At 39.9% G+C, this 14047-nt stretch overlaps 1 protein-coding gene across 1 annotated transcript in view; it reads right to left on the bottom strand.

Moving 5' to 3' along the window:
• The window catches only part of LOC119721247 (cGMP-inhibited 3',5'-cyclic phosphodiesterase A-like), a 51270-nt gene extending 38324 nt beyond the window's left edge, over positions 1-12946 (bottom strand). Inside the window, exon 1 of the mRNA XM_038191229.1 lies at positions 12535-12946. Within this exon, the coding sequence (XP_038047157.1) occupies positions 12535-12714 (180 nt within the window). The 5' untranslated portion in view covers positions 12715-12946. The remainder of the gene's footprint in view (positions 1-12534) is intronic.
• Positions 12947-14047: the final 1101 nt, after the last annotated feature.

Raw genomic sequence — 14047 nt, 5'->3', positions numbered from 1 at the left:
CTCATTGGGTATTGGGAAAAGGTTACATGCAGAAGCATTCATTACTACTATTACTGATACTCAGGCATCCATTAGCGACGACAATGCATACATTTCCAGCTACAAAAACATCTCGATTTCCTTTTGTAAACTATCCTCAGGGGTTCGATGATACATTTCACTTTTTTGTCACTTCTCCCTCTCTCTCTCCCCCCCCCCCCCCCTCAGAAATTTGCAAAACAAGGAACAATTTTCTTTACAGCACGTCCCGTGTCATTATTCCCCACAGGACCTGCCGCAATACGTTTGAACGTGCCGCTTTCTATGCTGGTCAAGTTCTCAAAAAGCGGGGGAGCCGAAGTAATTGAAACGTCGCCCGCGAGATGAGGACGCAATAAACAACGCTCCGTTTACGTCACCAATGGCTTTTATGATACTGGCAGGCTTGTAATAAAGCCTAGAAGCAGCAGTTTGTAGCACAGCTGCTCTGTGCTTCTGAAAAAGTACTGCTTAGATCTCTAAAAGAATTTCATCAATTTCTGTGCTTCATAATGCAGTCCATCAGACAATGAAGGAAAGACTTTCAACACAGAAGATGATTCTATCTTAGTTTTATAAGAAATCCTTGGGACAAAAGCCAGAAGACATCATACCGATAGTTTTAGCTTAAAAAAAAAGCTTTACAACATTAAGGGAGTTGACAGCACAAAGATTTTTTTAAAGCACACGGATGTATTGACTGTTGAAGATCCACTGCAATATGTAGGGCGGTTCATAGTCAGCGCGAACGCAAAAGCAAACATGACCTTGCAACGTCACAGCAAGTATTCATCCTGCGAATTCGCAAAAGTTGAACACATTTCAACTACCTCATATTCGCTTCGCATTCGAATTCACGTGAAGAACAATGAACCAGCCTTAAAACGAAAGTTGACTCAGTACATCAAAGACACAAAGAACTACTATACATGTACATGTATAGGTGGCACTCATAAACAAGAAATTGATGATTATAAGGCCAAAAAAAAAAATTAGTTGGTCTCTGGTCAGCGCGCGCGTCGATTTTAATCAGGCACGTCGATCTTTTTTTCCCCAAAATTTTCCGCGGTAGCTCCAACAGCGCCCTCTATTTCCGCACCTCCTCAACTTTTTTTTACCAAAGAGCACCAAGGAATGGTAAATTGCACCAAGGCAAATGATCGAAAGCACCAAGGCAAATTATGGAGGACACCAATGTACATGAGGACACCAAAAAAGCAAAATAGTACCCCACCTTGTCTGTACAATCCAAGCTTGAAGAAAAGAAAAAAAAGCAAAAAAAAAAAAAAAGCAGCGTGGCCACGTCAATTCCGGAACTTTGGTCTGACCAGAGACCGAATATTTTTTTTTTTGGCCTAACACTTGTAAATATACCCTACATGTACACTCCCTATGATCTTAGTTCGTTTCTTCATCATGAATTCATAGTTAGATTCTGTATGTTGGGTAGAATAATTTCGATGACATTCAAAAAACAAACGGGAAAAGAAAGCAATTTAGACATAAACATATTAGCACTTTCATAATTTTTCAAGGAAAATATTAGTTGAAAGTTTCAGGTTTTATTTTCCATAAAGTAGGACGATTCACGTTTATATGGAGCAACAAGTCTTGTTGGGCTTTTGATCGGTGTTTGGTATTCGCGAGCACGCATTTTTGTCGCGTTCTTGCCACAACAGAGGCAATCAAATGCCAACGATGACGAGGGTAGCTCTTCGATTTGAGGCCTACACCCGCCAGCCTGTCACAACGAGCAGGAGTGCTGATCAATTGTGCAAATAGTGGATACCCATCAAGTACAAACAAGAAGAAAAAAATCAGAAGAATGGAACGTAATCTCTGCGGTTGTCTCCTTGTGGATTGGGTAAAAGAATTTTCTAAACATTTTCTAAGTTAAAGGGAATATACATTTGCTTTTGCTGTAATTTTCAGCAATGAATGGATTTAGGGTGTTATAGTATAGCAACTATTGTTACACTGACTTGTTTGAGGTTTTGTGCTCGTAGATGCTGGAAAAACCTAGAAAAACAATCATGTTCTTGTAGTCTGGTTCCCTGACCCTATTTAAGATGACACGGAGCATTTCATAGACGTGGAGGAGTTGTAAGGTCAGGGAATCAGTGTAGCTGGCTTGTACCAGTACCTGTTCACAGGTGTGTAATCGACTGTAAAGAAAATGCAGACTGACTAAATATGGTAAATTGGGAGTACTATATGAAAAAAAAGCCAGTTTTTTTTTCCAACGCTGGTAAGCCGACCAACGTTGGAAATTGATAAAAAAAAATACCACTTTTCTCGAAAATGTCAGCACATCAGGTGCCATGATTTTGCAGGATGCTTTAGACTGTCATTAACTAACAGTCCAGTAAGCTATTTCCTAATACATGTAATTTGGTAGGATGTTTGCAAATGTTGCATATTCCCGTTAAGCTTCCACTTAACCCATTAGCCCCTTAATTCATTGTGTATTTATACCCTAAAGATTCCATAAAACAATAGAGTGCATGGGAGGTTTTGGGTGGTACATGTACTGTGAGCAATAGGCAGGGCAACTTGGTTGTACAGGGACTAATGGATGCAAATCTACCTTTGTAAATTTCCGAAGCTTACAGCCAGAATTCCAGAAGGGATGATATCCAGAAGGGGTAAATTTTGTTAACAGAGGATTGGAAGACGATGCTTTATTTCAATTCTACCCGGTTTTAAATTTCTGATTTGCCTTGGTAGGGTTGCCCAGGGAAAAGTTTGCCAAGTTTGTAAAAATGGTAGTTCCTCTGAACTAAACTCCAGTTATGGGCTAGAAATTTTGTAAATTACTTTTGGGTCTGAATAAATGCCATTTTAACTAAGTCAGACTTGCTTCACAACATGATGAGCCTTTGAGGCTTGCATCACGGGCTTCGCTAGCTGCCTCGGCTGCTTTGCAGGTGAATGCCCGCTTTGCTGTTGAATGCCCGTTTGCAGGCGAATGCCCGCTTTACGGGCAAATGCACACTTCTCGGGCAAACACCCCCTTTGTGGGTGATCAACCATGTCAACAACTTAGAACACACACACACCCCCAAACCTTTTGCGCTTTTCAGCATAGAGGTGATACCATTATGAAATTCTGCCATTTACACTTGGGAAAGCCTTGAATATTCTGCAGACAAAATACCTGGCGAAAAAAATTGCTGTCTACATAGTTAAACCCTGCCATACATTTTTGCAATGTTGTGGTCTGCATCACAAATTATGCATGCTTCGGCAGTATGCACAAACATTGTCAATAACTTGAGGATATTAAAAACTCAATTCTATATTGTACCAGCGTCCCCTTGGAATATAAAGATAAGCTAAGTGCATATTGCAAATATTGATTCACAAAACTCTCAAGTAAAGGCGTGGAAAAATACCACCGAAATGAGCCCATATTTCAATTTTATCTCCTGTTGTGTCATTACTTGTTTGTCAAAAAAGTACAGTTTAATTTGAAAAATGGAAAATAAATTTTTAAGAAATTAAAACTGCGTCAGTAGTGACATTTAAGGATATGAAAACTCAATTCTGGAAACAGGACACCAGCGTTGCCTTTGAATATAAAGATAAGCTATCATAAATTGAATTATGCATTTTCATGCGATATGTCTTGGAAGATAGAATGTAATTTCAAATGCAATTTTAAACTCCTTAACTGTTGTCAATGTTTTTCTCAAAAAGTAGATTTTCATATGAAATATAGAGTTACAGATGAGATTATGGATGAGATTATGGATGAGATTATGGAGGCAACATGCACAAACTTTTAACACTAGTGTCCCCTTGGAATAGCAAGTTAAGCTATCACAGATTAACTGGGTTAATGTTGGTCTGCAAATAATATGAAATTTGTAAAGTACATTTGTAGTTTATCAATTACTAAATGCACGTCAATTTTGCCTTAAATGTCTTACATTTTGTACCGGTATTGCTTAAAACAGGGCAATTTTTTAACAAAAATGGGGGGGGGGGGGGGGTTGAAACTCGCAAAACAGCAAGATTAGTGCTTCTTTGTGGTTGTTTTCTAAATCAGGTACGTAATTTGCAGCAGACAGAGTGGCTTGCCCTCTGTGTGATTGAAACATCTAAGCAGACAATTGACGTCAAACTGGCATTTAAAAAAACAAGCCACATACAGTACACACCCAAAATATAATATACACACACCACAAAAGCAATAAGCAGTATTTTTGTCCCCTTACTACTCGTGCATGACGAAACGTGATCCGACACGAAGCAATAACGAATTTGATAGGAACATGATATTAAAGTCTTGCAATGAAAGCGATCTGTCGTGCAGCTGTTTTTCCAGACCATCTGCTCTGGGAAATATCCACGTTGAAAGCTCAGAATACAATGTACACATGTACATGTACTGTACGATACATGTACAGTCGATAAATCTATCTACATGTATGTATTTATTCACAAAGAAGTGTTCTGGCTTTTTTTATGGAAAAAAAATGGTCAAAAATGCAGGTGGATGCATAGGACTGTCATTCCTATGTGTAGTGAAAGTGACCCAAAATTTTTTATTTTTATTTTGCAGGCCTACATCTGTTAATGTTTTTTGTACATTTGTTAATGTCCTAGTTATTAAGTTTAGTAACTGAAGTCAGTGATGTATTGTAGTCCTTTTCCAAATACTTAAAACAACAGATAGTGGGGATCACTATACAGTGGTCAAAACATGAGCCTCTGGAAACGAAGTTATGCTAAAATTGTCAACACACGTGAGTTGTGAAAAAGACCTGTCTGCAACATCGATCAGACTGTGGCTACGAAGTGGAAAATCTTGCAGAATTCAGTTCCCTGGCCTGACACATCATATTGTTTGCTTCTTATTGTGCATTTACGGACATATATCTTTAAGAATTGGCCTTGTGTCAAGCATCGCATGTCATACTCATGAGGGAAGGGGGGGGGGGCAAAAGGGAAGAGATTCATTATCATTGGCGACATAGCAACTGGCTTAGTATCACATTCTGAATAACGCCCTTCAGTTAAGGTTAAAAACTCGTGAAGTGCACTGTAAACAGCTCCTTCCACACCCTCCTGCCACTCAGCCTGATGCATGCCCTCCCCCCCCCCCCCTGCAGAGTTGTCCCATACCTAATCGGACTTTGATTGACACGCTCTTGCTTCTTGTTCTTGTCTTTGAGCATTCCCACTTTTTTTTTTATTGCCTTCAGAGTGTTCCTTGGATTGCAGAGAGAAAGACGAGAGGGGAAAACCAATGAGGAACAGGACAGGGAGCTGGCGTTAAAAAAAAGTAGAAGAAGTAATCAGTCATTCACCGAAGATAACCCCGTTGCAAAGGATGCAGCACAACGTTCAGACGTTAAGGACGTCGGTGATGAAGAAGTCTCTTTCTGACGGTTGGCGTACGTGACGGAAATGCCAGACAAGAAAAGCAGAACGACTGGCAGCAGGTGTCAAATAGATCACCAGCCCCAAAGCAATTATTGCACAAATGTCATTGGGAGAATAATCCACAAACGCGCATCTCTCAACGGTTAAAGCTACTGGAACATGTAGCTCATTTTGCCGCGGCATATCAAAGACGCGCAATCGACAACAGATTTACAAGGGCATTTACAACATAAGTAGTACTAGTTTCCGTATTACGGAAAGACAGAATTATTACCCCACAGCACTGGGAAAGATGTAAATAAATTCACCATTCAATCTTCATACAATGTTAGTCTTAATGATAAACGAAACACAATGTAGTAGTTAAAAACAAAAATTCTAAAAACTTAAGGGTCATTTGCTGTTCATTTTTATTTTGAATGAATAGTTCAAGAGCTAATTTAACCACATTCTCCGACATGTGTTTTGAAGAGCAAGGATTGATCCTTGGTTCAATTCCATCAAACTTTAAGGAGTGTCCTAACCTCGTCGGTTTAGTGGCTCAACTGGTCTTAACTATAAAGCCAAGTTCAGGTAATCTATATCTCATTGCAATCTGTCTTCTTTCAAAAGGAAAGTTTAAGTGGGGACTATAGCATAATTTTTTTGTCCTTAGACAACACATAAATCCCTTTAGTCTTTTAAATGTCAGAGGAGGAACTCCTCAGACAAAGCTGTCTTTGAAAGATTTTTAGAATAAAAAATGCAACAGCTACAGGTAAAAGTTTGGCGCACAAGCACTTTTCATGATCAACTATTTTTAAGCTCTGGCAGGAGCTTCTACATGTCACTTCGTGGTCAGTCGGTCGGTCGGTCGGTCTGTAGATCTGTCCCCGGAAAATTGACCAAAAACGAGCCCCCTAAGTTTCCCATAAAATACAACTACCAATTGACCAAAAACTGACCAAATGCAATGCCGTCATCAGTAAATGCACTCTTGGGAAAAGTTTTCGGAACACGCCCCATTGTCTCGATCGATGTGCACGTGCATCTATTTTGCATATGAAGTGAGACATTCCGGAACCAGGCCAGAGCTATTTGTGCACTCGCGCTTGTTTTTAAACACGTAGTCAGCTTGTTAAAAAGCACTTCTCAGTTCCGTACGAAAAGAAAATTGCAAACAACCAGGGAAGTTTTTTTTTTTTTCAAGAGACAGTCCTAACTTAAAGTTCCCTTGCATGCTGTGCATGAGAAGTTAACTGGCTTCAATCTTTAGATGAAAGTTTGGTTTTAACTGAAAAAAAGTTTTGGTAATGGAAACTTATCTTATTACAGACTTCAACCATAAATTCTAATGCCTTCAGGTAAGTTTGTGTCATGAATAATATGCTGATCACTTCCCACATACTGTTACTATAATAACGAATGCAAATGGCTGCGATTAAATGTCAGCAATTGTATGCATTATTTTTTGATGAATTCCCTCTTATTTCCAATGAGTGAACATTTATTCCAGTGAAAAGTTACTCCATTTGACTGAAACAAGAGACAAGTTGACTTAAAGGAAATGCAATGTTTGCTTTTCATGTAATTTTCAGAAATGAATGGATTTGGGGGTTAGTATTTTACAGCAAATATTGTTTCACTGATGACCTATTAAAAGTGTTGTGTTTATGGATGCTGGGGGAAAAAAACAAAGTAAAAATGCTGTTCTTGTAGTCTGGTTCCATGACTCTACTTCAGACGAAATGGAGCAAATTATAGACTTCAGGGAATTGTCAGGCCAGGGAACCAGATTAGCTTGCTTACACCCGTTCAGAGTGTAGAATATGAAGTACAAACTTCATATTTGTCAAGACTTCCTGTTTAACAGGCATTATGTGCCAAACAAAAGTAACATATGGATCATAGGCTGTAGGCTTGCAACATATCGATTGCATTCAGCAACCATCTATGAGCTGTGTTTTGTTGTATGTTAATTCATTCACAATGAAAGCACAAGAGGTCTACTCATGCATATCCCTGCTGAACAAAAGCACAAACCTCAAACATGGCAGCAGTGCAAACAGTCTATAAGGCAAGACAGTCTAAGCTTATTGGAAGTTCCTAGAACAGTTCAGTTGATATCTACCAGTATTTCTGCAGGATATATGCCCAATCTTTTTTCAGCATGGGATTGAGTTCCCAATGCATAACACATGTACATGTACAGTTGTATAGTCTACAGGGCCTTTCCCAGATTCATTTCAGACAGTTGTGGGATCACGAGACAGTACTGCCCTCTGAATCCTGATCTGATATTTAAAATGGACTTTCTCCGAAAAACAGGTCCCATCGTCACTGGAACCACAGAGAAATGTCCTTTCTCTATGCTGGAACTGACGTCTCCATTATCATTAATAATATACTCTCACCAAAACTGAACTCTCATGAATGTGAAGGGGGGGGGGGGTGCAAATGGAACCTTCAATTTTGCTACACTACCGGTACTTGGTATCATTTGCCCACTTTGGACAAAACTCCATGGACCACGGCAGATAACTGTATGATGTATAAAAAGCAATGTATTAAGCCTGGCTCATACTTCATGCGAATACGAATGCGAATTTGACGTCATGAAACATTCGCTGCGAAATTCGCCGGAGTTGAAATATGTTCAACTTTTACGAATTCGCAGCGCGAATACTTGCCATGACGTCACAAATTCGTGTTCGCTTTCGCGCCGAGTATGAACCGGGCTTTACATGAATGTATCAAAAGGCTGCCAAGCACACCTTTAAAGAAGCTGCATTTCAAATGATGACTTCACTGCTTTCAGCCGGTAGTCTGCCTAAAGCTGAATAATCCCTCCCGAAATGCAAGGGCCTTGTCCCGTCATGTTAGGCATAAACCGGGGATAAAGCTTACACAAATGTTCACATATTTTTTTTTTTAAATTCCAAGGTAATGTTTTGTTAATGCAGCGGGTCATGGAAAATGTCATGATGAACATCCAACCTTTAGCAAAAAATTTCCACGTAAATATATAATGCCGGAGGGTAAAAAAACCCAAAAAAACATGATGCACAGTGAATTATGATGAATGTATCGCACTTCCCCGAAATGTTGTGAGTCATCTTTTTTGAAATAAAACTCTGAAAAACCAAAGCTTCTCTCAATTCAATCACTTACGGGTTTAGAATAAAATGTTGCTGACAGAATTCATGTACATTTATCCTGACCAAAAAAAAAATGATAACGTCATCTGTTATTGTACACAATCAATTTTTCAATGCTGCTGACAACTGTGACGCACATTGCTGTTTTTTTTCCAGTAACCCATTTTTGCTGAGCTCACATTTTTTTCGTGTCAGCAAATTTCTGTGTAACAGCTCCATTATTTTGGCCCTGGTTGTGGTTATGGAAAGAGAAGCAACTTTTCAGTTATTTAAAAGAATTCTGTTGTTTTTGTTTTCTAGGGGTCTTCTTTATGGTTCCAGCAGTGTCTAGTTAGTAACAAGGTGTAACGGAATAGCTGTCTCCAGCGCTCCCACAGAAATCTTAATATGAAAATCCACGACTTTTCCATGGCATTTCCCAGACAAAATTAGGCCTTTCCATGACCAATTCCTTGCAGTTCTAACACCGTAGGAGCCTTTAAAAAATGTGTTTATAATGTACTTGCTTGTCATCACACTGAGGCAAGGGTCTCGTCTCCCTCTCAGCCTGCCAGTAAGACACAAGACCGCTAAGCACCACATTTTACATCATAAAGAGGAAGTATACATGTACATGTAGGTCTTGTTCAAATGACGTCATTTCCTACAGACATCCACGTGCATCGTCATTTTGAGCATCAACTTGCATAATGTGCATCGGCTGCATCGTATTTCGAACACATTTCAAGCAACAAGCGTGTGTTTGAAACATTTTCAACACTGCGCAATGCGTGCTTGATTGCGTAAAATATGCAGTTGCAGTTCTCCTACAGAGATGGCCGTCATTGGACGAGCCCTATATAGTAAACTCCCAGAGTGCAAACTCAAACACTGCCATAGCCAAGTACTACGCATCGTCACGTATGGGTTGTGCAGGATTCCGTGACTTCCCATGACTCTATGCACAGAATATCAACTTTCCTTGACACGTTCCAAAATAACAAAACGCCATGACATTTCCATGACTTTCGATGAGAGCTTTCAATTCTAGAATGTTTGAACCTGGTCTCGATTCAGTTTAAGGTTAACCATCACTTTATTTCTTCTGATACTACACCAACAGTGGAAGCCATTTTCATTATGGCAACCTACAGTCTCCATCAGATAAAATTTACCTTACGCATTAATCTTTGAATCCATTCAACTTCAAAACCGCAGCCCTCTTTCCCCTCCACTCCCCTCCAGCCAAACACATCTGTAAATAAAATAACAGCCATCATCCCCTCACAGACACTTGTTGTCCCCGGAAAAAAAACATCTGCAGGCTAAAAAATAAAAGTGCCGGGCCACCAACAAAATGAAGGATAACAAAACCTCCCCGCCTGTTTGACTGCGGGAGTGTTTGGAATAGCCTCTAAAAGGGACAGCAATGCCTTGAGGAATGGTGCTTCAGAGAGACAGTGTGAAGGATTGGACAGGGCACACGCTTCCTTGCTTGAAGGCAAGTCATTCCAACCAACTGACAGGTTCCTACTTTCTTGACTGGGGGTATCCCATGAATTTTTAGAGGTTCATTTCGCTGTCCAAAAAGAAAATAATACAAAAATTCAGAGGTCAATTTACATAAATATTTCAAGCCAAAATGGCAGAAGTCTTGCAATTTTTCGAGTTGTTCTTTAATATAAATAACCATAATAATACTTAACTTAATTCATTTTAAGAACTTTAATTCTGTGAGACTCGATCTTACTAATCGTGATTTTGACCTCAAAACAAAAGGTTGACAAAATAGTCGACTATGTGAACATGTTAAAGGGCACAATGATGCATGTCCGATTCTCAGATTCTCCCAGTTTTTTAACTTCTATTCTTCTAAAAGTTTTACTTCTATTCCAATAACGTGCATTTTGATTAACGTTACCTTCTCTGTAATTGTGACTGATATTAAACCCTCTACAAAAAATACCCAAACACAGTAAGAAGTGCCCCCTCCCCCCGATACAGTAAAATGGACACCATTTGATGGCACAGCAACTCAGCATCCCACCGCCTCCAGAACATTAGAGAGACATCTCTCAATGTAAACTGGTTATAACAGTTCAATAATCTCTGTCCGACCGTCCTAATCAGATAGAGCCCTCTAATTCGGCCAAAGGAGCCGAGGTAAATTTGAACTAAAAACAGGTGAGAAACGACTGACAGTCTCAGGCTCGGGATCACTGGAGAGGATATCTGAATTAATTTTCTGCGGGGAGAGACAGTTGGGAATGCAGAGAACAGGCCAGAATCGACGGCAAAAAAAAAAAAACGGGCCGGGGCAAGAGCGAAAAATCAATCAGTCGCCGTGGGAACACTCTGAATGCCGTTTAATTGGAGAGGGACCGATTGAATATTAGATGGGCGTGACAGGAAGGGTCCTCTGTGTCAATACGGATGAAAAAAAAAGGGATATTTGACTTTGTAAATGATGCTTGCTCAGTGTTGAACCTCCTGGAAATATCATGGTTAACATTTTTGTCAAAGCTTCAAGGTTCTGATAATGAAGAAAATGAAACAAAATGTACGACAAACTAAGAAAACCTAGAGGAACAAGCAAAAAATACATGTACATCATGCACATGTAGGAAAACTAGGAACTGTGGTAAACTCTCTTGAAGGTGAATTGTATGTGCAGGCTCTGCCAAACACGTAAATACCGTATCTACATGTATACAAGGACAAACGTACATGTATGTACAAAATTGTTCAAACTGTGCATTTGTTGTGTATATTATACATAAATAATTAGCAGGGCAATGGCTTTTACCATGTACATTGAACATTAGTCCTAAACAGTAATTACATGTACATGTACCTCAAAAATGTATGTATTTTAACTGAGTGTTGTGTATTAATGGCAAATATCTTGTTTTGGTCATTTACTGCTCATATGAGTTTGTTTCTGCATTCAACAGGAGACGTTGAACAATAGAGGACAATAGCCAATTCCCAAGAGGTTCCAAATTTCCGAGTGTACAAAACATATGGGAGGTACAAACAAAAGAGGGACAATAGGGTGTCCCCGATTGCAGGCAAATACACACTTTGTGTGGAGATGTACCAGTGCATCAGCCAAGCTTTGTAGCTTTTGTTTAGAAATTAATAAAAGTGCAAGTACCGAACTGTATTTATGGATAGCTGTTAAACCATTCCTGATACAATAGGTCTCTCTCAAATGACGTCATTTCCTACAGACCAGCCACGTGCCTCGGCATTTTGAGCGTGAACTAGATAACGCGCATCGGCTGCGTCATATTTCGAAAACATTTCGAGCAACAACCGCGCATTGTTTGGAACATTTTCAACACTGCACAATACGCACTTGATTGCTTAAAATATGCAGTTGCAGTTCTCCTACAGAGATGGCCGTCTCTGAGAGAGCCTACCTGCAGGATTCTGGTCTTCAACTTACACATGTTGTAACACAACATTTTTTCAAATTATCTTTATTTTGTTGTGGACATCCTGTACAGTTTATCTTTTAAGATGGAAGCTACGGAAACCCAATATATCGAATTGGTATTCCAACTGCGCATGTGCATAACAAAATTTGACCATTTTTTCTTTTTCGGGATAAACACGGCTGGTAAATGCACACAAGTCTATGAGGGATGTGGTAACCGAATCTGCACTCCGTAATTTTTCATGCAGTAAAAAAATTCCTTGCCCGAAAGGTGAGGTACATTATATACAAAACACCTAAAAAATACTTGGCTTTGCAAACTTTTAGAAATGATGTGCTTTTCTTAAAAAATTGACAATTTCCTTTATTTTTCTGGTACCTGATTATTTTGCACGCAAATAACAAATTGTTATCCTGAAAAGGAAATTCTCAAATTTTGATGTGCACATGCACACAGTTGGAATATCAAACTGGCTTGGAAAGTGAACTTTGGAAGCCCCATTATAAAGTGTACAGTTTGAAAACGTGACAACTAAACCCAACACAAACAATCTACTGGCCATCTACCTCTCTAACAGGGACGTACGTTGCCCCTTCGTTCTCATCGACATCATGCACTCCGTTTGTCACGCCGTTTTCCTGTACAACTTCTTTGGCTGGATGGTGACGGTGCCTGTGGTGGTGACTGCTTGACCACGTGTGCCGGCTGTGGCGGCGAAAGGCCCTGCGGGACCAGTCTGACGACATTGCTGAAGAGCAGCTCGAACGACAGAATCTGACCACTCCAAATCCCCCGCACCAAAAAACAAAACAACAAAGCGTCTCTGTACCCAGTGAACGAGAGAAATGTTTAGGACCGTACAGCAGTCTGGGCAGGAGATGCAGTAGCTGAGCAAGGGGTTCACAAATCACCCCAGAGTAGGACTAGGGTTAATTCCACGCATCCCGAAAGGAAATATACACATCCGAGGTATGCTGCGGTGAAGTGCCGGGGAAGCGGGGTTGAGGGTTGCCTTTTATTGGACAAAATCAGGGCTGGATGACATCATTTAAACAAAACAGGGTAATCTACATGTGTGCATGTCTACAATGTAGTCATAGCGGAACTTTGCATTAGCACGGAGACGCTGATTCAACAAGGGAAAAAAAACAAGAAAAAACCCCAGTATAACACCTGATGACCAAAATGACAGTCACAAGGTTGACCTTTTACGTAAGACCTTAAAGATGCCATTATACAAGATTGACTTCCTGTGATTTTGATGAGAAAAGGTCAGAATTTTAGAGGCCAATATCATCTAAATAAATCAAAGTTGGCGGTAGACCAAGAGAGCCGGCTCTAAAAAGAACAAGTGGTATCAACTCGAACAGTTTCCGCCCCATATGTTCGCTGACTATAATCCTAAGAAGACATACATAAATGTATCCCTAATGCCCACTAACCCATTAGCCTGTTTGTACATTGTGTTACAATGTGTTTAGTCTCTAACAAATCCATAAAACCACAGTGTGCTCCGCGCAGTTTCGGACGTTACAGGGAGTAATAGGCAGGATGGTTTTGGACGGTGCAGTGACATATGGATTAAAGGAATAGAGTCCGACATAGCTCCTCAGAGGAGAAAAGTGTCCTGCTCAACATGCTCAAGGACAATGCATTGCAAATCAACATTTTGAGGCCCCTACACAATACCGTGTTAACCCATTAGAACACTAACGTATTACACTGCATTCTTGATGAATCCATAAAAGCATAGATTGCTGGGGTTGTTTTGGGCGGTAGTACGATACCTGGCAGGCAGACAAGGCACTTGTTGGTGTGATAGCAATGTATCTTCTAGACCACAATGCAAGTAACATTTGAAAATGACTGATCAAATGAGTGACGTTTTATGTCAAACAGAATTGTTCAAAGTACAAAATGAAAAAGTGTCAATTGAGTTGAGAAAAAGAGGCTAGGATTCTTCGAGCAGCCACTGCTCTCAATACATAATGACAGAATGTTTTGACCTACAAAGACCAGCTGAACAAGCAAGACATTGGTATCAATTCACAGCAGGAGAAACAAATGTTTTTCAAATCC

Source organism: Patiria miniata, unplaced genomic scaffold (assembly GCF_015706575.1).
Source record: "Patiria miniata isolate m_02_andy unplaced genomic scaffold, ASM1570657v1 HiC_scaffold_13, whole genome shotgun sequence".
In the NCBI taxonomy this organism is placed as follows: Eukaryota; Metazoa; Echinodermata; class Asteroidea; order Valvatida; family Asterinidae; genus Patiria; species Patiria miniata.
This window is presented reverse-complemented; position numbering and strand designations above follow the sequence as displayed.